The sequence below is a fragment of the Dasypus novemcinctus genome, chromosome 21 (genome assembly GCF_030445035.2).
Source record: "Dasypus novemcinctus isolate mDasNov1 chromosome 21, mDasNov1.1.hap2, whole genome shotgun sequence".
NCBI classification, from domain to species: domain Eukaryota; kingdom Metazoa; phylum Chordata; class Mammalia; order Cingulata; family Dasypodidae; genus Dasypus; species Dasypus novemcinctus.
Window position 1 is genome coordinate 37,566,974 of NC_080693.1, and position 27,524 is coordinate 37,594,497.

The 27,524-nt window shown below is 38.6% G+C and overlaps 1 protein-coding gene and 1 pseudogene across 2 annotated transcripts in view; both read right to left on the reverse strand.

Annotated features, from left to right (window-relative positions):
* The window catches only part of UTP6 (UTP6 small subunit processome component), a 56,806-nt gene that overhangs the window by 14,811 nt on the left and 14,471 nt on the right, over window positions 1-27,524 (reverse strand). For both annotated transcript variants that reach the window (XM_058283842.1, XM_004454876.3), the window contains exons 2-11: window positions 22,489-22,942; window positions 17,155-17,239; window positions 12,074-12,115; window positions 11,744-11,836; window positions 9,965-10,012; window positions 9,473-9,536; window positions 8,028-8,146; window positions 6,236-6,313; window positions 5,019-5,100; window positions 4,456-4,537 (exon numbers count right to left, since the gene is read on the reverse strand). In XM_058283842.1, the coding sequence (XP_058139825.1) occupies window positions 4,456-4,537; window positions 5,019-5,100; window positions 6,236-6,313; window positions 8,028-8,146; window positions 9,473-9,536; window positions 9,965-10,012; window positions 11,744-11,836; window positions 12,074-12,115; window positions 17,155-17,239; window positions 22,489-22,580 (785 nt within the window). In that variant the 5' untranslated portion in view covers window positions 22,581-22,942. The remainder of the gene's footprint in view (window positions 1-4,455; window positions 4,538-5,018; window positions 5,101-6,235; window positions 6,314-8,027; window positions 8,147-9,472; window positions 9,537-9,964; window positions 10,013-11,743; window positions 11,837-12,073; window positions 12,116-17,154; window positions 17,240-22,488; window positions 22,943-27,524) is intronic.
* Window positions 20,716-20,827, reverse strand: LOC111763298 (small nucleolar RNA SNORA26; annotated as a pseudogene).

Below are 27,524 nucleotides of genomic sequence, written 5' to 3' on the forward strand. Positions count from 1 at the left end.
ATGTGTAGCATCTAGGAAAGAGCTGGAGGAAGAAGCTGGTAAACTGCAGTAAATACCAGTCAATTTCACCCCCCCTTAAAGACTACCATTTCCCATCTCCCAACTGAGCGACAGACAGTGAGCGAGGAAACTGCAGCCCGGGCTCCAAGCGCAGCTTGCTGATACAAGAATGGGCTATAAGGCCTAGCCTTTCAAAATCTGGGGATGTGTGGCTGATCTCTGAACACTGCTTTTGATCAGCTACTTCAGATCGCTGGGGGATCAACTCAGAGGGCAGCCATTGTTCCAAGACCCCTCTTGCAAAAGCAGTAGAGCAGGGGTTCTTAACAAGGGGTCCGTGAGCTTGACTTTAAATTTAAAAAAAACCAAAAAACATTATTCTTGTGGGAACGTGTTGGTGCAGGTGTGATATATTTATTAAATAAAACACAGTATAGTGTAGACTTCGAAAGGGGTCTGTGATTTTCCACCTGACTGACAAAGGGGTCCATGGAACAAAAAAGGTTAAGAACCCCTGCAGTAGAGTCTTTAAGAGGCAATGCTTTTTTCTTCTTTTCTCTTTCCATTCTCTGTTTGGGAGGAAGAATAATTTGGAAAAGCCACAAATTAATGGTTCCAGCTCTCAACAACAACGGGAGGTGGGGGGGAACCTAGTGGGAGGGGATTGTGGGAAGACAGAGGAAGAGGAAGCTTCAGGAATCAGCCCCTCCACCAAACAACTATTAAACAGGCAGAAACTGCCTGAATCAATTATCTCAAAACTCCAGAGTCCAGCAAATACTGTACAGCAACTAAAGAAGAGCAGAGAAGCTGGTAAATAATGGCAAATACCAGTAAGCGCTTTATCAGCCAGCAATTACCAGCATCCATTCCCCACTCTCATGAGGTCAGGTCCCTGGTATGGCTTGCTGGTACCAGAAAGGGACATAAAAATCTACTTCACAGGATCCAGGGTGGGCACAGGCCAATTGCTGATCACAGCTTTTGATGAGGAACTTTGGAGTGCTGGGGGGCCTGGCTCTGAAGGCATCCATTGTTTCAACCCACCTCAGAGAAAGGCAGAGAAGAGACTTAAAAGAGGCCATGCTTCCTCAGAGCTGCAGAGGACAGGTGAAGGGCTGCATTTGCTGGACAGCTTTAGAGAGCTATGGAAGACGCTCATGTGCCCTTCCTGGTCTATCCTCCATCCTCTCTCCAGGGCAATTTGGAGGCAGTCTGCACTCCCTTTGTGGGTCCCTGGCTTGTTCCAGCTGGGAAAGACTGACTTGGAAAATTCCTCTCGGCTATACCTTCCTTTCCAGAATTTGTCCTCCAGGCAAAAGCAGCTTGAACCAATTGAGGTGGATAGCCTGGAGCAAAGGCTTACAGGCTTTAAATCCACCTGTGACGTACCAGGGAAAGGGAGAAGGTCTGTCTCCTAGGAAAGACTGGGCATTCAAATTCCTATAAACACAGGAACTGCTAAACAACTAGGAAGCCCAAGGACAAGACACAGATCCAGATAAGACAGGGAGGACCCACACTGTGCATTCGCTTTGGCCAGACCTTCCTATTAAGAGGAATAACACTCAAGAAAATCTCAGTCATATCACCAGCGGGTTACAAATTCAGAAAACTGTCATCTCAAGGACTAATTCCCAGAGTTAACATTTTTAAATATTAAAATGCACAGTATGCACAAAAGATAACAAGACCAACAAAGAAATAGGAAATGATGGCACATTCAAAGAAGAGGATAAAAATCCAGAAAGCACCAATGAAGAAGACCAGACTATAAACATTCCAGACAAAGACTCAAAAAATGATATGAAAAATGCTCAAAGAGATGGAGGAAAAGACAGAGAAAAAACTAAAGGATAGCAAGAAAACAATGAATGAACAATATAAGAATCATAATAAAGACAAAAAAAATTTTTAAAGGAAACCAAACAGAACTACTGAAGCTGAAGCCCACAATAACTGAAACGAAAAATTCCCAGAAGGCTTTCAACAGCAGACTGGAGCTAGCAGAAGAAAAAACCAGGGACTATGAAGACACGACAACTGAAATGAGTCAGACCGGTGAGCAGGAAGGAAAAAGAATAACAACAAGCAAAACTAGCCTGAGACCTCTGGGATACCATCAAGCATACCAACATGCGCACTACCAGAATCCCAGAGAAAGGGGCATTCAAAGAAGAAATGTCAGAAAACTTCCCAAACTTAGCAAAAGACGTGAATATGCACATCCAAGAAGCCCAGAGAACACCAAACAGAATAAACTTAAAAAAAAATACACCCAGTCAAATTGATCAAACTGTCAAATGCAAAGGACAAGGAGAGAGTTTTGAAAGCTGCAAGAGAAAAACAGTGGGGAAACGGACTTTGGCCCAGTGGTTAGGGCGTCCGTCTACCATATGGGAGGTCCGCGGTTCAAACCCCGGACCTCCTTGACCCGTGTGGAGCTGGCCATGCGCAGTGCTGATGCGCGCAAGGAGTGCCGTGCCACGCAAGGGTGTCCCCCGCGTGGGGGAGCCCCACGCGCAAGGAGTGCGCCCGTGAGGAAAACCGCCCAGCGTGAAAAAGAAAGTGCAGCCTGCCCAGGAATGGCGCCGCCCACACTTCCCGTGCCGCTGACGACAACAGAAGTGGACAAAGAAACAAGACGCAGCAAATAGACACCAAGAACAGACAACCAGGGGAGGGGGGGAAATTAAATAAATAAATAAATCTTTAAAAAAAAAAAAAAAAAAAGAGAAAAACAATGTATTTCATTCAAGGGAGTCTTAATTAGATTGAATGTCAATTTTTCATCAGAAACCATGGAGGTGAGAAGGCAGTGGGTTGAAATACAAGTGCTGAAAGAAAACAACTGCCAACTAAGAATTTTACATCTGATGAGACTTTTAAAAATGAGGGACAGAGAAAGAAAAAAAAAAGAGGGGGAGATTAAGAAATTCCCAGATAATCAACAGCTGAGGGCGTTCATCACCACTAGCCCTGCTCTAAAAGCAATGCTTAAGGGAGTTCTTCAGCTTGAAAGGACAAGACATCCGGCAGTGATTCAAAGCAGCATAAAGAAATAAAGACCATTTGGGTAATTATAAATGCCAGCACTATTGCACAGTATCATATTTTTTGATATATTACTCCACTTCTTACTTCCTATAGGTGCTAAAATGCAAATGCATAGAAAGCAATGATAAATCCACAGTTCTGGACATACGATATACAGATATAATTGGTAGCAAGTACAAAAAAGGTGGAGTAACAGAGGGGTATGCTATTGAAGTCAAGACGATATCAAATCAAATATGACTGCTATATATTTAAGATGTAAAATTTTAACCCTATGATAACCACAGGAAAATACAAGAAAAATACACCCAGATAGAAATAAGACACTCAACATGGTACAGCACAAAAAAGTCAAATAAATATAAAAGTAGGTATTAACAGAAGAATTGAGGGACAAAAAAGGTGTAAGATTTAAAAAGACTAAATAGCAAAATGGCAGAAGAAAAGTCCTGTATCATCAGAAGTGGCTTTAAATGTGGCTTTAATATACCACTTTCAATAATGGATAGAACATCTAGTCAGAAGATCAATAAGGAAATACAAGACTTGAACAACACTGTAAAACTAGACTTAACAGACTTATACAGACAGCTTCACTCAATAACAACAGAATACCCATTCTTCTCATGTGCACATGGATCATTCTCCAGAATAGACCATATGTTTGGTCACAAAATAAATCTCAATAAACACAAAAATATTGAATCATATGAAATATCTTGTATTATACTCCTAGGTGTATCTTTAAAAGAACTGAAAGCAGGGACTTGAAGAGATATTTGTATACCAATGACCACTGCGGCATTATTCACAATAGCCAAAATGTGGAAGCAACCCAAGTATCCGTCAACAGATGAATGGATAAACAAAATGTGGCACATCCATGTAATGAAATATTATTCAGCCATAAAAGGAAGTGAAGTGCTACTACATGCAACAACATGGATGAATCTTCAAGACATCATGTTGAGTGAAAAAAGTAAAGATACAAAAGGACAAACACTGTAGAATATCTCTTACAGGAAATAATTTAAAATAAGCAAATTCATAGAGCAGAATAATCATTACCAGGGGTGAGGGGAGGGGGAAATGTGGAGTTTTGGTTTGGGACATTGGAAATAGTGATAAAAGTGACTCAGTATTCAATGTACTTAATGTCAAAGGATTCATCTGCTTAAAATGGTTTAAATGATTTTATATGCTTTTTTGGGTTGGTCTTTTGTTTTTCAGGTACTGGGGCCAGGGACTGAACCCAGGACTTTGTATATGGGGAGCCAGTGCTCAGCCACTGAGCCACATCAGGTCCCTCTTATATATTTTTTACAATTAAAAAGAAAGTATTTTAAAAAATCAATATTAAGACCAGAAATGTGTTCGCCTTTCTATTATTTTACTTACTCATCATAAATTTCTTTTTGCAGATCTTTAGCAAAGTCAAATAGCTGTGCAATTGAAAGCAACGACACATGAAATTCTGCACCTAAAATTTAAAAAACAGGAGGGGAGTTCATTGCCAGCGAGACACCAAAGAATCACCTTATTCAATAAGCACTTAATGTATTTGGAGGTAGAAGTTTGACTCTTTTTAATTGGTAACTAGAACAATATAGAAAAAGTCACCCATAGTTTCACACACAAACAAAACCATTTTTAATATTTTGGAGTTTTCGTAACTGTTTCTAATTTTTTTTTCACTAAAGTTCTTAAAGCTATAAAGGCACTGATTGAATGATCTACTTCTTTTCAACTCCCCAGATGAATTAAGTACTCAACAAAACCTTACTGAAATATCCAACTATATCCTAATGAGAAATAAGCCTTTTATAAAAGAAATAGGACACTATTCCTCCATTCAGAGTTTTATACTCATTCAAATGGAAAATATCAAAATCAGCTATTAAGTCTTCCTCATTATAAACAGAATGTTTCACTTTCCCACAAGTATCAAAAGATATACCTACCTTTAATAATGCTCACAGAGTTTTTGTAGATGATCCGTGCCAACTCGCCTCTAAGGATTTCTTCAGGATAATCAAGATTCCCCTTAAGAGCAATATATTGAATAACTATTAATGGGATATGCCATTAAGTAGAAAGAACACTAGCGTGACAATTAACAGTCCAGAATACATGTACCATATGACCTCTGGCAAACCAAATCTCCTCTTTGGGTCAGTATGCTCACTTATGAAATGTGTAGCATCAACAAAGTGAAGCATCTTCAAACTGTTCTCCTAGGCTCCTGGCATGGTGGCAAGTCACAAGCTTTAAGGCCTCACTCCTCATTTAGACCATAATAGGTTTTATATGCCATGTTTACTCTCCAATGAAAAATTGTATTTTGGGAAAAAAGGTTCTGAGCAGAAAACTAGTCTAAAAGATGATATCGAGGAAAGCGGATATGACTCAATGGATAGAACGTCCGCCTACCACATGGAAGGTCCAGGGTTCAAACCCAGGGCCTCCTGACCCGTGTGATGAGCTGGCCCACACACAGTGCTGCCACACGCAAGGAGTGCCATGCAGGTGTGTCCCCCGCGTAGGGGAACCCCACACACAAGGAGCGGGCCCTGTGCTAAAAAAGTGCAGCCCACCCAAGAGTTGTATGCGCCACGCACACGGAGAGCTAATGCAGCAAGATGACGCAACAAAAAGAGACACAGATTCCCGATGCCGCTGACAAGAATATAAGTGGACACAGAAGAACTCACAGCAAATGGACACAAAGAGCAGACAACTGGGGGGATGGGGGAAAGGGGAGAGAAAGAAATAAAAAATAAATCTTTAAAAAAAAAATGATACCGAAGTTTCTTTTTAGCTCCAACATTCTAAAACTTTTTTTAAAAATTACTCTCTTTTGTAGAAGGGTAGGGAACCATACACTTCACTCCCTATCTCAAGCTCTTTCAACCCATTAATGTACAACTTACATATAGTGATTTTCGTACAGTATTAAAAAATAACATTTAGCCAGTCCATCAGTAATAGTTCTGAACTAGTTCAAATGTCTATATATTTAAAGCACATTAACTTCATCCACTCTGGACTCATCTTATTTTTTCAAAAAACGACAACATTAAATTGGAAAGAAAAGTACATCCCAATGATTTTTTATTTCTCCTACTAAGGTTCAAACCAATACATTTTATTAACAAATGACAGTACATTAGCATCTTACCACATCCATCTTGGCTTTTTCAAATTCTTGCTTTTCTTTCCTCAGTTTCTCAGTATGCATCAGCTCCATTCTAAAGTACTAGAGAAGAGAAATAATGAACTGAGAATCTTTGGAGAGTATTTCTTTTTTTATTAGAAATATATAAAACACCATTATTTTACCCATATCAGATCTGCAGGAGTTTGGGAGAAGTTACATTTTACTTTTTTTTGAAACTAGCCAACACTAACAAGGTGTGGTAAAAAAGATATTATGATTCTCTTTTGGGTAAGCAATTTGAAGATATGAATCAAAAACCTTAAAAATGTTTCTATTGTTTAAAGTAGTAATTCTGGGGCGGGGAACTTGGCCCAGTGGTTAGGGTGTCAGTCTACCACATGGGAGGTCTGCGGTTCAAACCCCAGGCATCCTTGACCCGTGTGGAGCTGGCCCATGTGCAGTGCTCATGCGCGCAAAGAGTGCCATGCCATGCAGGGGTGCTCCCCGCATAGGGGAGCCCCACACACAAGGAGTGCACCCCATAAGGAGAGCCACCCAGCACGAAAGAAGGTGCAGCCTGCCCAGGAATGGCACCACACACACAGAGAGCTGACACAAGATGACGCAACAAAAAAGAAACACAGATTCCCGAGCCGCTGACAACAACAGAAGTAGACAAAGACAATGCAGTGAAAAGACACAGAGAACAGACAACCGGGGTGGAGGGGAAGGGGGAGAAATAAATAAATCTTTAAAAAAAAAAAAGTAGTAATTCTGCTTACAGGAATCTATCATAAGGAAATAATCCTAAATACCTTAAAGTACACAAAGGTAAGAGCAAATATTTGAAACAATCTAAATGACTAACAATAGGGAAAACTGAATAGATTACAAAAGAAGCAAACTATTAATGCAGTCATAAAATAGTCATTTAGTAAAGGTCCACCACAATTCTAATACTATTATTCTACCTGGTTTTTAAGAGTTATCTACAGGGGGAAGCAGACTTGGCCCAGTGGATAGGGCGTCTGTCTACCATATGGGAGGTCCGCGGTTCAAATCCTGGGCCTCCTTGACTCGTGTGGAGCTGGCCCACATGCAGTGCTGATGCGCACAAGGAGTGCCGTGCCACATAGGGGTCTCTCCATGTAGGGGAGCCCCACGCGCAAGGAGTGCGCCCTGTAAGGAGAGCCACCAACCAGCGCGAAAGAAAGTTCAGCCTGCCCAGGAATGGTGCCACACACACGGAGAGCTGACACACAAAATGATGCAACAAAAAGAAACACAGATTCCCGTGCCACTGACAGGAAACAACAGAAGCGGACAAAGAAGAACATGCAGCAGATGGACACAGAGAACAGACAACAGGTGGGGTTGAGGGGGGGTAGGGAAGAGAAATAAATAAAAAATTTAAAAAGTTACCTACAAAACTGTACATATAACACAAAATCACCATGTGAAAAATGTGCATAGAAAAATATAAGGAAGTAGACAATATTGTTAATACCATTTGTCTGTAGTCAGATATACTTTTTTCCTTCCGTGCTTCACTTTTCTGATTTTGTTTCCCAGATTTTCTACAAGCATTTATTATTTAGTGTAAAGTAAAAAAAAACAATCTTTAGTTTTTTAAGAAATGCACCCATTAGAACAGATAATGAAGCTCAAATTTCAAAATGTGGTCTGGGGATATCTAGGGGATCCCAACACTCTCCCAGGGGATTTCCAAGGACAAAACTATTTTCATAATAATATTAACAAGTTATTTCCCTTTTTCACTTTCAGTCTGTCAGGAGTTAGCATACACACTCACTTCTTGATAAAGTTTCGGACACTCTGGATGAAAGCGCAGAGCCCGAAGAAATAGTTGTCTAGCACTTTCTGAAGACAAGCGATCTTCCATTTCCCATTTGGCTGCCATAATCCACAAAGCTATGAATGAAGGAAAAACATCAAACTTCATTTCAATCAGTATAATCAAGTCAAGAGAAGAAAAGACTAATACTCCAATTTTAATACTCAAAACTTTTTTTAAAAATCTTACTGAAAGGAGAAGAGGATAGACAGAATGGGCTTATAATGCCTATCTGTAAAGTTTTGTTGCTTTAACCAAAATTAAAGCACTCTGAAGCACAGATAAATGTTAACATCTGTTCAATCAAGATAATGGGTTCCTTGGTTACCTGTTACTATATTTCATCAAATCTAAGGATGCCATCATTGTAAGTCCTGTACAAATTTTTAAGTTAAAATGAGAAGGAAAAAAGGTATCTTAGAACCAATGAAATCAATTATTTTTTTGTTTTCTCCATATTTGAAATAATTTATAATTTAACAAGTAAAATTTAATCGTACCTTCTGGGAGAAAAAGGCTTAAAAATAAAAATAAAAACAAAAACCTTTTTTCCTTCTACACAGGAAAATAACCCTGAGTTAGCAGTTGAGTTGTGTCCCAACAAACTTAATAAAGGTTAACAACATTATCAGGCAAGATTGCTTATGGTAAAAATGACATGGTTGTTTACTACATCTGGACTGTAAAGGCTGCGAATGATGGAGAGGCACTGCTTTGGGCTTTCTTGAGCATGTGACTCCTAAAAGTGAACGTGGCCCTTACTAAGACCACTGGAAGCTAAGCCAGAGTGGCTCTCCTACCCACTCATGTGGTCTCATCCCCTCCCACATGCTCTTCACTTTGGAAGGCAGAGTTGTTACAGTTCATGAGACAACATTCCCATATTTGTTCTATTAATCACAGTCCATCTTCCACCACAGGTTTCACTGTGTTATACAGTCCCATGCTTTGTACAATTCATCCAAAGTTACCACTCAGTGGCTCTCATTTTCATCAGAGTTGTCTGTCATCACCACAGTCAATTTTAGAACATTCTCCTTATTCCAAAAGGAAAATTCCCATACCCCTATTGTTGATCCTTAGAATTGATGTATCTTCTTTGCCACTGCTGTAAAAATATTATATTACTGTTAACTATCATCCATAACTTATATTAGTTATAATTTTTCCCAAAGTTTCTTTTGCCATCAACTAAAAAGAAATGTAGTCTTTTTGCCCACAGATACAATACCCAGCAGAGTAACTAACAAACAATAGGCAAGAATAGGCCTCTGAGAGGCCAACTGCATAAGGACAATTCTTTAAAATAATTTCTCTAAGGTTTATAAAGCAAAATAAATTCAAAATGTCTTAAACCTAAATATAATGTTAAAAAGGAAAAAAAGGCAAGGATTTCACCATACCTGGCTTATTTGAATGAATGGCCAACATAGCGGAGAATACTTTACTAAGTTGAGTTTTGGTAGCCTGTAAAAGAGGAAGAAAAACTCCTACTTTCTGCAGTGAAATCACTGTTCTATCTAGTTGATCTGTACTGTACCCTCTACCACTGTAAAATCCAATAAGGCAATATCTGCTATTGCCAGGGGCTCATCAACATATATAGACACAATCAGTTTTCTTTTCCTAAACCACTAAACATAAACATTCTAAATATAACCCTACCAAACAAATACAAATAAATACCATTTTCTTTTCAACCGACTTGGAAATCACTTATTTAAATAGTCATTCAGATATACAAATGCTATTTCATTGAAGTTCAGCCTTCCTGAATTCTTTGCCCATTCGTTATCCCTACATATTCGGAGAAAACATGGAGTTTCAGTCATCAAATATAAGACTGAAGCTTAAAAGGCAGATTAACTGAAAGAACATGGTTTCCCAATACTCACCCATTTCTTACAAAAGACTACATAGGACAGCCAAAGTTGAACATCATCCTGCAAGAAAAGCAATATAGTAAACTGCCTGAATTTGAACTTTATATATAATATACCTTTGCACTAATTAATTTTGTTAGAAACAGAAGTGTATTTCAGAGGATTCAATTTTTACCATAACCCTTAGTGATTTATCATGCTTCTCCTGAGTCCTTGGCTCTCTAAGCTAACTCAATCCATCCCCTCCCATGCTCACCCACTATACTCAAAGACAAACATCTATACAATTGTTAAATGCAGTCTTTTTTAAAAAAAAATATTTATTTCTATTTATTTATTTCTCCCCCCTTGTTGTTTGTACTCTTTCTGCTCATCTTCATTAGGAACTGAACCTGGGATCTCCCATATGGGAGACACCTAATCGCTTGAGCCATATTTATTCCTTGCCCCGGCCCCTCACCATTCCCCCCATTATCTGCTCTATATCCATTCGCTGTGTATTCTTCTGTATCTGCTTATATTCTCATTAGGCGGCTCTGGGAACCAATCCTGGGAGCTTCCAGAGTAGGAAAGAGGCGATTATTGTCTTGCGTCACCTCAACTCCCCTATTCTGCTACGTCTTATTTTCTCTTCTCTGTGTCTCTTCTTGCATCATCTTGCAGTGTCAGCTCTCTGCTGAGTGTTGGCTGGCACTCCATTGTGGGGCAGCTTTTCCCGCACAAGGCGGCATTCCCACACAAGGCTGCTCCCCTGCATGGGGCCGCATTCCCACATGGGCAGCACTCCACGTGGGCCGGTACTCTGCGTGGGCCAGCTTGCCTTCACCAGGAGGCCCTGGGCATGGAACCCTGGACCTCCTATATGGCAGATGGGAGCCCAATTGGTTGAGCCACATCCGTTTCCCCCAAATACAGTTCTCAAATGATCTCAATCAGGGGTAGCAACACAGAAAATTTGCCCTTTTCAAGAACCCAAAGCACTTCTCTTATAACATGCAGCCTAAGGGCCAAACTTGAAGGAAATCACGTTACTGAAGTGCTGCCCCTACCCTAGCCATTTATTTCTCACCCCCAAGTTCCAACTTGATAGTTTTCAGTATACTTTACTTAGAGATATATCTAAACATCTCCCATACAATTCTCTGATTCTGTTTTTTCTTTTTTTAAGATTTATTCATTTATTTTCCCCCCCTTCCCCTCATCCCGCCCTGTTTTTGCTGTGTTGTCTTCTCTTCTCATTTTCTCTCCTCTAGGATTCACCGGGATTCAATCCTGGAGACCTCTGATGGGGAGAGAGGTTCCCTGACAATTGTGCCACCTCAGTTCCTGGTTTCTGCTGCGCTTCACCTTAACTCTTCCCTTGTCTCTCTTTTGATGCGTCGTCATCTTACTGCGTGACTCACTTGTGTGGGGCACTGGCTCACCACTCGCTTGCCGCACGGGCACACTTTTCTTTTTCGCCAGGAGGCCCCAGGATCAAACCCAGATCCTCCCATAGGGTAAGTGAAACCTCTATCAGTTAAGCCACATGCGCTTCCCTCTCATTCTTAATTATCTACCAAATACATTGTTTTCAACACTGTCCTCACAGAATAACTCTAAGGTACAGAGATAATTAACCTTACTCGTTTGTTAACTGGCTCAAAAAATGTTTCAAGCAATAATACCATTATTAAAATACATATTTAGATGCCCAAGATAATAGAGAACAATGCATTTGAATATTCAAGTCATAATACGTGTAATACACACTATCACATCTGTGACATTAAGGGTGTTCTGATCACTTACTTTCCACTTTGCTGAAGCACGTCGGAAGACACCTTGCACCCGATGTACAATAGAATTTTCAATCTCATCCTTTTTAAATGAATACCCAATACGCTAAAATGTAATATGAAAAAACAAAGCTTCAGTTTAATCACATTTATCCAAAGCAACAGTCATTTGATCATTAAACAGAACTGACAGAAAAAGCAAAAATTACCAAATACCAATTATAGGCATGTTACCACACAATTTATTTATTTATAAATATCAAAGCCAATTGTCAACCAAATCCAAGTTCTAGTTATAGAGCCATTCTGCTTAACTCTGTTTTTTTTCCCAACTACTACTTACTGTTCTTCTTCTCTGGATCAGCTCCAAAAGATTAATTTCATACTATAGAAAAAAAACACACACAAATAAGGAAAAAAAATAAAAATTATAACCTTTTAAATAAAGGCAACACATTTAGTTAAATCTCAAACTAAAAATCAAGAACATAAAATAGACTATTTTGCTATCGAAAAGCATATTATACAGTAAATGTCCAGCTTTCACTTGAAAATTCACCGTACATTTGTAAAACTTAGAGACATACAATAATTAGCAAGATTATAATCACCTTAGATACAAAGAAACCATGTTACTAAAATCATAAGACTTACAAGATATAATATTAATCTAACTTCCAAAGAACAGTCTACTCTACAACAGTGTACATTTATTTAAAAAAAGCACTATTCAAACAAAATCTTAGTTGATGCATAAACAAAGCAGTTACAGTTGTTCCAGCTGAAACAGGACAAGCTTGATTGGCTCCCGCTACCCTCACTCTCTGCCACTTAGAACCCCTAAAGCTATCTAAAATCCACTGCTAAATACTTCCTCTTTAGCCACCACTTACTTGAAGATTACTAGAGACAAAAAGCTCAGGAAGGAAGCAGATTTGGATCTACAGATAGGATAGAGTCTCCCGCTATCAAACCCAGGGCCTCCTGACTCGTGTTGTGAGCAGGCCCACGTGCAATGCTAATGCGCCCAAGGAGTGCCATGCCACGCAGGGGTGTCCCTTGCAAAGAGGAGCCCCACGAGCAAAGAGTGCACCCCGTAAGGAAAGCCACTCCGCATGAAAAAAGTACAGCCTGCCCAGGAGTGGTGCCGCACATACATAGTGCTGATGCAGCATGATGAAACAATAAAGACAGATTTCAAGTGCTGCTGATAAGAATACAACTGGACACAGAAGAACACATAGCAATGGACAGAGAGCAGACAACTGGGGGCGGGGGGAGAGAAAGGGGAGAAAAATAAATAAAATTAAATTAAGTTAAATTAAATTTTAAAAAGCTCAGGACCTCACAAGACTGTATGCTTCATTTTAAAACTTATATTAAAAAAAAAACTTTTATGGAATATTTCAAGCACTACCACATAGCTACAGGAAAGCCTACATTTTGCCATATTTGCTTCATATCTTTAATAAAAATAAACATTTCAAAATAAGGTGAAGCCCTCTATGGATCCATCTTTGATTCCATCCCTCCAATGAAGTAATGGCTATCTTTAATTTAGTGTTTATCATTTTCAAGCATGACTTTATACTTTATTACGTTGTCTTAAATGTCTTTAAACTTTATGTAAATGGCGTCATACTATACCCATCATTCCATGCTTTCACTCAACATTGACTCTATGTATATCCCTGTTAAACACACAGAATTTGAGTTCATTCTTTTTAATTGCTGTATAGTAGTCCATTGTATGAAATGTTCAATTTACTTATCCTTTGTCCTACTGATGCATATTTATTTCCAATTTTTCTCTACTGCAAAATTCTGCAATTAATATTCTTACACATTCTTCCTTTTTTTAGGATTTGCCAGGGATTGAACCCAGGATCTCGTACATGGAAGCAGGCGCTCATCCTCTGAGCTACATTCACTCCCCAACAAGAGTTGGTTTTTTTCATTTGTTTGTTTGTTTAGGAGGCACCAGGGATCAAACCCAGGACCTCGTACATGAGAAACAGGCAGCCTCGACCACTCAAGCTACCTCCCCTCTCTCCTATCTTCATTTGAACATAGCAGGAATTTATGCAGGATATATACCCACTTCCAACTCTAATATGTTAGCTCTACAAGGCAATGATTTTTATCTGCTTATTTACTGCCATACCTATCATCTACATCAGTGGCATGCACACAGTGGATGCTTAATATTTACTGTATGAATGAATGAATAAAATTGTTGGGTCACAGGGTATATGCATTTTCAACTTTATGTGACAACACCAAATTGCTATCCAAGGTTATTTTACCAATTATACTACCACCAGTCATATGAGTTTTCACTGTTCTAAAATCTCTACGTGTCAATCTTGAAAACGTTTGTCAATATCCGATATAAAATGCTACTGCACTCTGGTTCTAACCCTTATTTATGTGATTACTAAGGAGGCTGATATCTTTTCCCAAGTATAACTGCAAATTATGTTTCCCCTTTGTAAATCTCATGGTCATAGTTTGTCAATTTTTCTTTCTGATTGTCATTTTCTTAATTTATTGTTCTTTAGACATTCTAAATTCCAAATATATGTCCATCTTGCAACTATATTCTCCCACTTTGTGGTCTGTCTTTTCATATTACTTATGGTGTCATTTTTTTGCACAAAAAAATTTCTTTTAACATAGTCAAGTAGGGAAACGGACTTTGGCCCAGTGGTTAGGGCGTCCGTCTACCACATGGGAGGTCCGCGGTTCAAGCCCCGGGCCTCCTTGACCTGTGTGGAGCTGGCCCATGCACAGTGCTGATGCGCGCAAGGAGTACCGTGCTACACAGGGGTGTCCCCCGCGTAGGGGAGCCCCACGCGCAAGGAGTGCACCCATAAGGAGAGCCGCCCAGCGCGAAGGAGGGAGCAGCCTGCCGAGGAATGGCGCCGCCCACACTTCCCGTGCCGCTGACGACAACAGAAGCGGACAAAGAAACAAGAAGCAGACAAAGAAACAAGACGCAGCAAAAAGACACAGAAAACAGACAACCGGGGGAGGGGAGGGGAATTAAATAAATTAAAAAAATAAATCTTTAAAAAAAAAAAAAAAAAAAAAAAAAAACATAGTCAAGTAAATCCAGCTTTTCTTTCACAGTTTGAGCTTTTAGAGTCCCATTTATTTTAATAAATCTTTCTCTACCTGAAGTCATTCTTTCATATTTTGTCTAGAAGATTTAAAGTTATTTTTCCCACACTGAGCTCTCTGATTCATCAGGGGTTCATTTTATTTTTTTAATGTAGATAACTAGTTCTCCCCCAGAAGCCTATTCATTTATAATGCCACTTCATAGCAAGTTTATATGGTGTATGTAGGCAGGAAACAATATATGTGTGTATGTGTATATGTAAGAGTATATATATATAGGTGTGAACACCTATGTATATTTTTTAATCTACTTATTTCAGCTATGTTCTCTAAAACTAATCAATCTAATCCACAGGTAATTCTTCAGATATACGAAGAGTGAAATCATTTGCCACTTCTTAAGTCTTCTTAAGGTTAAACATCTCTACTTCCTTCACTGATTCCTTGCAAGACAAGGTTTCTATCTTGACTGCCTTCCAACCTCTTAAAGTCATTCTTAAAATGTAACCTTGAGGGAAGTGACTGTGGTTCAATCAGTTGGGCTCCCGTCCACCATATGGGAGGCCCTGGGTTCACATCCCGGGGCCTCCTTGTGAAGGCAGGCTTGCCCGGTTGCCACGGAGAGCCACCAGCCCACAAGCGCAATGGAGTGCCGACTCAGCAAGGTGACGCAACAAAAAGGGAGACAAGTAAAAACACAGAAGAGCGCACAGCAAATGGACAGAGAGAGCAGACAACAAACAAGCCATGAGGAGTGGGGAATAAATAAAAATAAATACAGACACAGAAGAATGCACAGAGAATGAACAGAGAGCAGATAGCAAGCAAGCCATGGGGGGGGGTATAAATAAATAAATAAAATGTAATCTTGAGCCTAAGCAATGCTCTAGACGTGGCCTGATAAGTACAAAACACTTTTGTAAAGCCAATATTTTGGGGGTCGGGAGTGAGGTATATGGGACCCTCTTAGGTTTCTTAACTAACATTTTGTGTAATCTATTTATCTTTTTTTAAAAAGCGAATAATAAAAATAATTTTTTTAAAAAGCCAGTATTTTCTGAATACCTGTTTGCAGTGTCCTCTGCTCAGTTCACCTGACATTCTACTTTTGTTAATGTAGCCAAATGAGTATATTTTTTGACATAATATGCCCTTAGTTCATTTTGAGTTGGCAATGAACTATAAAATCTACAACTTCTTTTAATAACAATGTTTCTTGACCAGGTTTCATATATCAATTGTTCATTTGGTTTTTATTACTCTAACCACAGAACCTTTAGATTTTTGGGTGTTTTTTTTTAAAGATTTATTTTATTTATTTCTCTCCCTTCCCCCCCCACCCCAGCTGTCTCTTCTCTGTGTCCATTTGCTGTTCTTCGTGTGCTTCTGTTGTTGTCAGCAGCACAGGAATCTGTGTCTTTTTTTGTTGCGTCATCTTGCTGTGTCAGCTCTCTGTGTGTGCAACACCATTCCTGGCAGGCTGAACTTTCGCGCTGCGCGGCTCTCCCTATGGGGCGGCACTCCTTGCATGTGGGGCTCCCCTATGCGGGGGGCACCCGTATGGCACGGCACTCCTTGCGTGCATCAGCACTGCACGTGGGCCAGCTCCACACGGGTCAAGGAGGCCCGGGGTTTGAACCACGGACCTCCCATGTGGTAGGCAGACACCCTATCCATTGGGCCAAGTCCGCTTCCCAGAACCTTTAGTTTTATAGCATTTCTTCTTGTCATTGGTTTTTTCCTGAATCTATCATCCAACATATTCATTTATTAATTAATTTTTTCCTGATTCTATCATCCAACATATTAATTTTAGCTGTTTTCCCCCCATCTGAAAACTGCTCTGGCATATATGCTTCTCTTCACTCAAAATCTTCCATCCATTTTAAGGATGGAAGGACTCTGCAACATGCCTTTATCCAGTTTGACTTACTGACACAAAAGTGTTAATTTTACCACCATTTACTGTAATGGAACCACACTGCCCTATCACACAAGAGACAATCTATCAGATCTCTTGCTCTTGCTAAATTCCTGATACACTGTGTCTCTGGCAGTCTCTCAGATAACCTTATAGAAGGAAAAAAGGGGGGGAGGCGAAGTTCAATTTAGCAAGGACTTAAGCCTTAATGGAGCAGTGCTACTCCCAGCAAATACCTCTACTTCTTACTTGTTCAAAAATGACCTGTTTAATAATTGGAAAAAGCACGAAATTTTATAGAAAATTATTGTCAAGCTGATCATTCTATAACGATTTAAAATGTGTGAGACGACTAAAAAATAATGAAAGTATTCACTTACTTGAACATAATTGATAAAGTCTTCCTTAAAAAGAGTTCTTCGCTGTATTTTGTATTCTAGATCTGAAGCCTTTTTAATGATAGCCCTGAGGAGAAAAGCATTTAAAATATACACTTAAAAAGAGCAAAAGTTAAATATCTTTGTTTGGTTTTAAGTTTGTTTTGAATATATTTTAAAAGATACATTTACCAAAACATATAATTCCCTAATATAATATCTCAAATATAAATACATAATATTTATATTATAGGGTAACTCCCCTATGTACATTTTCTAAGGCATAATGTGCAGCTTCTTACATAATGATTTTTCGCATTCATTACACTCGTAGGGTTTCACCCTTATTTGAGTTCTCTGATGTACAATGAAGGGTAACTGGGAGCTAAAGATTTCCCTACACACATTATCATGAGTTTTCTGTTGTGTGAAGTCTCTGAAAGACTCTAAGGGCTGAATCGTAGCTGACGTTTTTTCCACATACAGATGATTCCATCCCTCTGTGAGCTGTCTCATGCTCTCTTAAGTATGACTTCTGGTTAGAAGTTTTCACTGCTGTGTCAGATTTCAGAAATTGAGTTAAAAAATCGTGCCCTGATATAATTATAATGTAAGCAAGCATTCTTTGACCATTTCAGTGGCACTTAGTACATTCACAATGTTGTGCAATTACCACATCTAGTTCCAAAGTATTTTCATTGCCCCAAAAGGAAACTCATTATACTCATGAAGCAGTTGTTCCCCATCTCTCCCTCCCCTCACCCCTAGTGCCAATCCATCTGCGTCTGTCTATATGAATTCACCTATTGTGGATATTTCATATAAATGGAATCATGCAATACATGACTTTCTAGTCTGGCTTCTTTCACTTAAGCATAATGTTTCAAGGGTCATCCATGTTGTAACATATATCAGTACTCCATTTCTTTTTACGGCTGAATAATATTTCATTGCATGTATACACCACAATTTGTTTCTTCATTCATCCATTGACAGGTACTTGGGCTGTTTCCACTTTTTGGCCATTGTGAACAGTGCATGTACATGTATCTGTTTGAAGAACAAGCCTTCTTTTATACAATTACTTGTGTGTTCTTATCAGTGTTTATGAAAATCATCTTAATCTACTGCTAGAACCATCTATATTCCCATCAGAAAGCAAATAATATTAAGTATTTTACATTACTAATGTGTGGTATTAGCAAACATTTCTTTTCCTCCAAATTCAGTTCCCTTAGGTTTTAATAATAATAAAATCTCTTTACTAAATTTTTTTTTTAAAGGAGGTACTAGGGATTGAACGCAGGACCTCATATGTGGATAGCAGGCACTCAACCACTGAGCTATACCCACTCCCCTGCTAAATTACTCGTGTTTTTGAATTTTCAACAATTAAAAAAAAAAAAAGAACACAACAAGAGAATATACATTCTTCTTGAGTGCACATGGACCATTCTCCAAGACAGGTCATATCTTGGGTCACAAAACAAGTCTCAATAAAATCAAATATTGAAATCACACAATGTTATCGTCTCTAACTACAACAGAATGAAGCCAGAAATCAATTACAGAGGGGAAAATAGAATATTCACAAAAATGTGGAAATTAAACAATGTACTCTTAAACAACCAATGGGTTAAAGAGAAAATAACAAGGAAAATTAGAATATATCTTGAGGCTAATGAAAATGAAAATAACATACCAAAATATATGGGATGCAGCAAAGGCAGTGCTGACAGGGAAACTTATAGCTCTAAATGTTTATATTTAAAAAGAGGAAAGATTTCAAATCAGAGACCAAACCTCAAAACCGTAAGAACTATAAAAAGAATAGCAAACTAAACCCAAAGTGAACAGAAGGGAGAAAATAACAGAGTAGAGCAAAGGTAAATGAAATAGAGAACAGAAAAATAATAGAATCAACAAAATCAAAAGTTTGTTCTTTAAAAAGAACAGAAAACTTTTAGCTAGATTGAGGAAGAAAAAAAAAAAAGAAACACAAATTACTAAAATTAGACATATGAAGGGGGACATTACTACTGGCCCCACTAAAATAAGGACTATAAGGATACTATGAACTGCATCCAACCTAGATGACATGGAAAAATTCCTAGAAACACACAAACTTATCTACATTGATTCATGAAGAAATAGAAGATCTCAACAAACCAGTAACTAGCAAGAGACTGAATTAGTAACCAAAACTTACCAACAAAGAAAAATCCAGCACCAGATGAACTTCATAAGGGAATTTTACCAAACTGTCCAAGAATTAACACCTATTCTGCTCAGTCTTCCAAAAAATTGAAGAGGAAGGCGCTCTCCCTAATCATTCCATGAGGTTAAAGCCACCTTCATACCAAAACCAGATAAAGATACCACAAGAAAATTACAAACTAATATCCCTTATGAATATAAATGCAAAATTCCTCAACAAAATACTAGCAAACTTAATCCAATACCACATTAAAAGAATTATTCACGATGACCAAGTGGGATTAACCCAGGTATACAAGTGTGTTTCAACGTAAGAAAATCAGGAACTGTAATACATTAAGAGAACAAAGGAAAAAAAACGCATGATCATCTCAGTTGAGGTTTGTGAAAACACATTTTTAAAAATCCAGGATCCCTTCTTCATAAAAAAAAAAAAAAAGAAACACTTAGAAAACCAGGAAGAGAAGGAAACTTTGACATGATAAAGGGCATATATGAAAAACCCACAGTTAACATCACAGTCATGATGAAATGCTAAAACCTTTCCTTCTAAAATCAGGAACAAGGCAAGAATGCCCACCGTCCACACTGTTACACAACACTGCACTGGAAGTTCTAGCTAGATAATTAGTAAAAGAAAAAAATTAAATGTATCCGAATTGGAAAGGAAGAAATAAACTCCTTATTTGCAGATGACATGATCCTATATACAGAAAATCCTGAAAAATCAACAAAGCTCCTGAAACTAATAAACGAATTCAGCAAAGTTGTGGGGCACAAGATCAACATATAAAAATCAGTAGTTTCTGTATGCTAGTAGTGAGCACTCTAAAGAAGAAATCAAGAAAAAAATGCCATTTGCAATAGCAACTAAAAGAATCAAATATCTAAGAATAAACCTTACCAAGGATGTGAAGGACTTGTACACAGAAAACCACAAAACATTATTAAAAGAAATTTAAAAAAACCTAAATAAATCAGCAGATACTCCATGTTCACAGATTGGAAGAATAAATATTGTTAAGATGTCGATTCTACCCAAAACAATTTACAGATTCAGTGCAATACCAATCAAAATTCCAACAGCATTCTTAGCAGAAATGGAAAAGCCAATCATCACATTTATATGGAAGGGTAAAGGACTCCAAATAGCTAAAGCCACCCCGAAAAAAAACAAAGTTGGAGGACTCATACTGATACAAGGATAAATATATACACGGAATATATATGGAATTATATATTGAGATATATGGAATTGAATTGAGAGTTCAGAAACAGACCCTCATTTTAATGACCCCTTTCCTTCCCTCTCTTCCCTCCCTTCCCCTCCCCTCCCCTTCTCTTCTCAGCTGTGACTTCAGACAAATCCAAAGAGGATCTCCTCTCCAGGTTTTATGGAGGCTTACTTTACCATTCTGTGTGGGCCTCTTAAAATACAGAATCAACCTTAAAAGGGCACAGGAAAGGGTGTGATAAGGGATTTGGGGGTTGTTTCTTTTAAAGAAGATTTAGATTACATAAATGTTACATAAAAAATATAGGGGGAAGCAGATATGGCTCAGGCGACTGGGATCAATCCTGGTGCCTCGTAAAGAAGACAGTGAGTTGGAAAGATGGGCAAGCACGGCAAGCTGACACAACAAGAGACACAGGAAGAAAAAACATAATGAGAGATACAACAAAGCAGGGAGCAGAGGTAGCCTAAGTGATTAGGCACCTCCCTCCCACATCAGAGATCCCAGGTTTGGCTCCCAGTGCCTCCTAAAGAAACAAGGAAGACAAACAGACTCAGCATGTGCAAACAACAAAGGGATGGGGAAAATAAATAAATAAAATAAATCTTTAAAAATATATGTGCGTGTATGTATATATATATATATAGGAGATTCCCATATGCCCCACTCCTCCCCACACACACACACTTTCCCACATTAACAACATCTTTCATTAGTGTGGTACATTTGTTACAATTAATGAACACATTGAAGCACTGCTACTAACCATGGACTATAGTTTACATTGCAGTTTACACTCTGCCCCCCACAATTTTATAGGTTATGACAAAATGTATAATGGCTTGTATCCATCATTGCAATGTCATGCAGGACAATTCCAATGCCCCCATTGTACACCTATTCTTCCCTCTCCCTCCCCTCAGAACCTCTGGTAACCACTGCCTTTATATCAATGATAAAAGCTCCTCCATTGCTAAAATAAAAATAAGTCTATAATACAATAATAAGTCTACCATTACCACTGTTCATTCCCTCAGTCTTGAGGATCTGGAGATGGTGATGCCCACTATGTTTCTAATTGAGAGGGGTCTTAGACCCCATGATGCACATAGATCAAACTATCTCACTTGGAGTTGCAGACACCCTCTGTTCTCTGACAAGGGTTTAATATTCCGAAAATATAAAGGAATCCTTCAACTCAAGAACAAAAAGGCAAACAACCCAATTTAAAAACGGGCAAAAGACTTGAACAGACATTTCTCCTAAGATGATATAAATGCCTTGTGTACATGAGAATTTACTGCCTTTATTAACGGTAACAATAACTATTTACTGAGCACTTACCTAGAGTCCACACTGCTTTGTACTGTGTTTCATTAACAAGTGTTTACTTTACGCCTCATTGTCACATTGCTAAACTTCAGAGTCATTGAAAAATGAAGAAAATCAGAGGTTTTTTTTTGAACTATTAAATTAGTTGGTTTTAAGAAATAAATTACTGAATGCCAACTAAGTGCCAAGCTTTGGGGTAGAATACAAAATTGAATTAAACAGTCCCCAAGTACAGGAAGTCTTATTCACTCTTCCTGGGCTGCCAAGGCACTCTCACATCTCTGCAGCAGTTCGCTCTACAGCAATCAACTTAAAGCACACCGCTCACAGTGCACTATGAAACTCCTGATAGGCTGGGGTCCTAGTTTTATCACTTTAAACCGAGACCTGGTTCCCTAATGAACGGACAGACGGGCGGATGGGTCACCTTGCAGTGTATGACAAATAATGGGCATCATCAGAAATGGGCTTCCATCCCTGCCCCGCCACACACACCCACCTCCAACCTCCCCCTTCCAGCCCCAGCTTTTCCTCCTCCCCCAGCCTCTCTCACTTAATTTCGGCATGACTGAACAGTCCAATGCGCTCCAGCTGTTCCAATTCGGGGAGTCGATCTTCTATACGTTCCTGGATTATCTCTGCCATGAGGTCCGAACTCTACAGCCGAACAAGCAAATTCTCAACGGCCAACTCGCGCAGGACAGGCCCACCTCCTCGCCCGGCGACCCAGCCTTTATGCTCGCAGGTACGATGTACCACGCGCCCTAGGTCCCGCCTCTTCCGCATCCGTCACTTCCGACTGGGGGGGAGGGCCTTTCGGCTCCGGGACTGCTGTCACCTCTCTGTGGCTGACTGTGAGATTGCAGCGGGAACCCTCTGGGCGGCAGGAAGGAAGACCCACCCCGACGCGAGTAGAGGGGCGGGGCTGGGATAAAGCCGGGCTGGAAGAGCGCGAGGCGGGACGTGGGCGGAGGTCGGAAAAAGCAGCCTGAGATCCGGAGATTTACCTGAAGGAGGCATGAAATGCATTTTCCGCAACACCAAGGGCAAGACAAAAACAAAAACAAAAAAGGAAAAAGGGAAGGATATCGTTTAATTATAGAAAATATTTCAGCTAGTCTGTAATGAAAACGGTTGGAGGTGCTAAAACTGACTGGGCTACCCCAAACACAATTTCTTTGCTTTAGGCTAGATTAAATAAGCCAGTATAGTAACACTAGTTTTCATAAGCTGTTTAGAATTTCTCTAATTGGCTGCTTTTTTTTTTCTTTTCTAATTTTTTTTAAATGGGGAGAAGTATTTATTATTTAAACAATTCACCTGGCTTTGTAGATGAGATCTTTCAAAACACGTGACCCTGGGTGGATAGCAGCAATATATATATTTTGGAAAAGGTGATCTTATTACTGACAAATTTGTAAGTTACTGAAATAAATCAATCAATAAAATATAAATCCTTCTTGAGCCATTTCCCAACAAGTTAGCATTTCTAAGAAAAACATCAGGCAACCCAGCTTGGGAGTAGTATTGGTGGTGTAATGACTAAACCTAAAATAATAACTGTGGTACATGGCTCGGTTCTTGTAAATTCTGGAATCTGACAAAAAGCTAAAGCAGGAGTTCTTGCTAGACCTGTTTATTTCAACATTTGCATTAGTACCCTGAGCCTCTGTGTGATTTATGAAAAGAGAATAGGCTCAGCAATTAACCATGTTCCACCTTGTACCTTTCCTTTTTTTCCCTTTCATATTTTACCTGCTGGTCTCAGAACTGAGGCAAAGGTTGGCTTGGGTTTCATCATTTTTTCATTCTCTCAGCTATAAGATATGAAGGAAATGGAATAAAATCATGGATGTAATAGGGAAATCTCTGTGGGCCACATTAACAGTAAGGGTGGAGATGGCACTAGATAGTTTCAAAAGGGCAGATTTTTTTTTCCTATTTTTATCACTAGATGTCTATAAGCCAGAACAGTGCCTAGAATATGCTAGGTGCTTTATAAATACAGGGAAGAACAAGAAAATGTACTTGCTAAACTTCTTTATTTAGGTACAAGGAAGTCAGCAAACATTGTAATCTTTCATTCCAAGGCAAATTTAATAGACCCTTTACAAAGACAATTACAATTTTTTTAAGTAACCTAATCTGCAAGTAGTCTCCCTCCTTATTTTGAAATTTAGCTTCTATCTTTATCTTATTCTAAGAATTATCCAAAAGGAAATGATACAGCCTTCTTTTGTCACTGTCACTTCTGCATTTCACAGTAATAGCTATTGCACAGCTAGGATTTACTACACGTACTGCTATTACGTGCTTTGTTCTAAGTACTCTATATGTTAATTCAACTAATCACATCACATAAATATTTTAAATAGTAACCCAAAGGAAATCTTCAATAGATAAAAAGCACCTACTAGGGAAGCTGACTTGGCCGAGTGGTTAGGGCATCCACCTACCACATGGGAGGTCCATGGTTCAAACCCCAAGCCTCCTTGACGCGTGTGGAACTGGCCCACGCTCAGTGCTCATGTGCACAAGGAGTGCCATGCCACGCAGGGGTGTGCCCACATAGGGGAGCCCCACGCGCGCAAGGAATGCGCGCCCCGTAAGGAGAGCCACCCAGCAGGAAAGAAAGTTCAGCCTGCCCCAAGAATGGAGCTGCACACATGGAGAGCTGACACAACAAGATGACACAACAAAAATAAACACAGATTCCTGTGCTGCTGACAACAGAAGTGGACAAAGAACATGCAACGAATAGACACAGAGAACAGACAATGGAGTGGGGGGGGAGGAGAAAGGGAGAGAAATAAATAAATATATACATATGTATATACATAACTGGAAGTATGAGTAGCTTTAAAAAAAAAAAAAAAAACACCTACTAGAGAAAACCCAGTACAGCAGAAGAAACTGTATTTGCATAGTACCCACTATGTCTCAGAATCCTTAGCTGAGGACACCTTTCTAGTTAAGGACCTCCTAAGAGTAGAGAAAAAGTGCTTTTTCATTCTGGTGCTCTGAAGTGCTCCTTGGAAAGCAATTTTTTTATCTTGTATTTTATCTTTAAAATTCACTATAGATATCAGATTAGTAAGAAAGTACTCACCGGGTAGGGACATAAAGGAGCCTTCTCTGGACTGGAAATGTTCTTACACTTGATGTGGGTGGTCCTTTCATGGGTGTATACATATGTCAAAATTCATCCAGGACTACACTTAAGACTTGTGCATTTATGTAAGTTAGACTTTAATTAATTTTTTTAAAAAAGTAGTCACCAGACAATCTCCTTGAGGATATCATTCTCTTCAAGAGCTTCAACTATTAATTTTACATGTGTGGCAGGGTCAGAAATACAAAAATACAAATAATCAAAGCCTGCCCCTTCTCCAAAAGAATTTATGCAAATTTTAACCGATATATTAGTATTGCTTTAGTATAAATTGTTGTGTTTTTTACAGATTTTCAGGTAAGACTGATCCCAGAAAGAATTACCCTGCTCACTCCATGACTTTGAGAAAGCCTGGACCTTCATTGCTATGCTCATGAGCAAGTTTGGAAAACAGGGAAGAGGAGAGAGGTTTCAGTTAGGGTCCCAAGACAATCTCTTATAGAGATGAAGAGTAGCCAGATGTTTGCAAATCAAAACAAAAAAGCTTCTATTCTTGCCTTCAAAGTACTTTAACATAAACTTCATAATAACTTGAACTTTCTGTTGAAATATTCACATTATCACAGCTAATGATTCTGAATTCACAGACAACTTAGTGGTTAAAAACAGCAGAAAAAAAGAACACTTTTTTTTTCTCCATTATTATTATTCGGTAAAAGAAGTACGTAATTTCAGCGATAATGAAAAGCGAGGCACCTGGAATCCCATCCCCCTACCTCATTTGGAGTCCCCTGCCTGCCTCACTCACAGAGAGCTCTCCTAGACTTCAAAGTCAGAGCAGAAGTGGTAGACACTGACTGGTCTTTGATGCCTAAGAACATCGAGAGCCTTCAGTTTGATGTGAATGCAAAGCATGTGCACTTTTCAAACCTTTCATGTTATCTCACATTTCTAACAACAAAAGATGAAAAGTTTGAGGTGACACATATTAGACATGTTAAAATATTTGGAACCAGTAACTTTTCATTTCTTCTTCTATTATTTATAGTTCTTTTACTTTGCAAACCACACTGGATAGTAAATTACTTCTGGCATGCAGCCTTGTCAGCTTGCCAAATTTCAACTGGAGCAAGTTTTTACAGCCGAGCTAATAAGCCCTGAAAATTAGGAGGTAAGTATAATGGAAATAATGGCATGGTCTTTAACTGCAGAAGCATGGAATGACGTGAAATTCTAATAGATTCTACTTTTTAAAGTTTTTTATTCTAATGGATTTTTTAACTTAGGTTATTCTAGTTTAGAACATGTAAATGGAAAGGGTTTCTTTTAATTGGTTAAAAGCAATTTTGTGGGTTTTTTCCTCCTGTGGCTTAAGATATTGCTTTCTGCAAACTCAAAAAGTACAAAAAGAAAACCAAGAATATGGTAGTTTTGGGATAACAACCTATTAAAGCAAACTGACATTTTGAAAAAATATGTTCTAAAATGATTGCCTTTCACGATAGGGTCTGGTGATTGTTTATATGTGAATACATTTCATCAAAGCCATAGCTGATTAGCTACATCAACTTTTTTTTCAGTTTGTCCGAATCCAGATAGAAACCCAGCTCCAGCTTAAGTAACTTTCAGGTCTTTTTGCACAGACCTTCAAATAATTGGAAATTAATATCATACTTAATATATATCATTGAAAGAAATTTGCTGGGAAGTAATATCCATTTCTCTAAACTTAATTCTTCTATTCCCATTCACAGTATACAACAACATGGAAAATTCTTTTTCCCCTTCTTAGTCTGCCCTCCAATTAGACATGGACTGATTAGCCTCAGTGCCACATGCTCAGTCCCAAATTGTTTAAACAAAGAATAGATTTGGAGTTTGTTTTGTTTTTGTTTTTGTTTTTAATTATATTAAAATAATATGGCCTTGCTCCAGAAATACCAGCTTTCTTATATTTCTCCAACCATACCATACTATTTTATATCTCTATTAACACATGCTCTCCCTGTGCCTGGGATGTCTTTTTGCTCATTTATCCAGTTAGCAAACTTAGTTCATAGAAAAATAAAATAAAGGAAGCTTGTTATTAACACTCCACCATTACTACTGATTTGTTTACATATATACATTTATATTAAGAGCTCAATTATTGAATCTCTTTTTTTCTCTCTTATTAATTCTGTAGATGATTTCATGTAGGCCCATGGTTTCAAACATCTACATTAGTATTGTTCTATAGCACATTCTCTGATGGAAATGCTCTATCTAATACAGTAACCACTAGCCACATGTGTCTATGGAGTACTTGAAATGTATTTAGAATAACTGAATTTTTTATTTAACTAGTTTAAATTTTTTTAATTCTCCCCCACCCTTGTAGCTTTTTGCTTGCTGTCTGCTCTCTCTGTCCATTCATTGTGCATTCTTCTGTGTGTCTGTATTTATTTTTATTTATTCCACCCCTCTCCCTTTGCGGC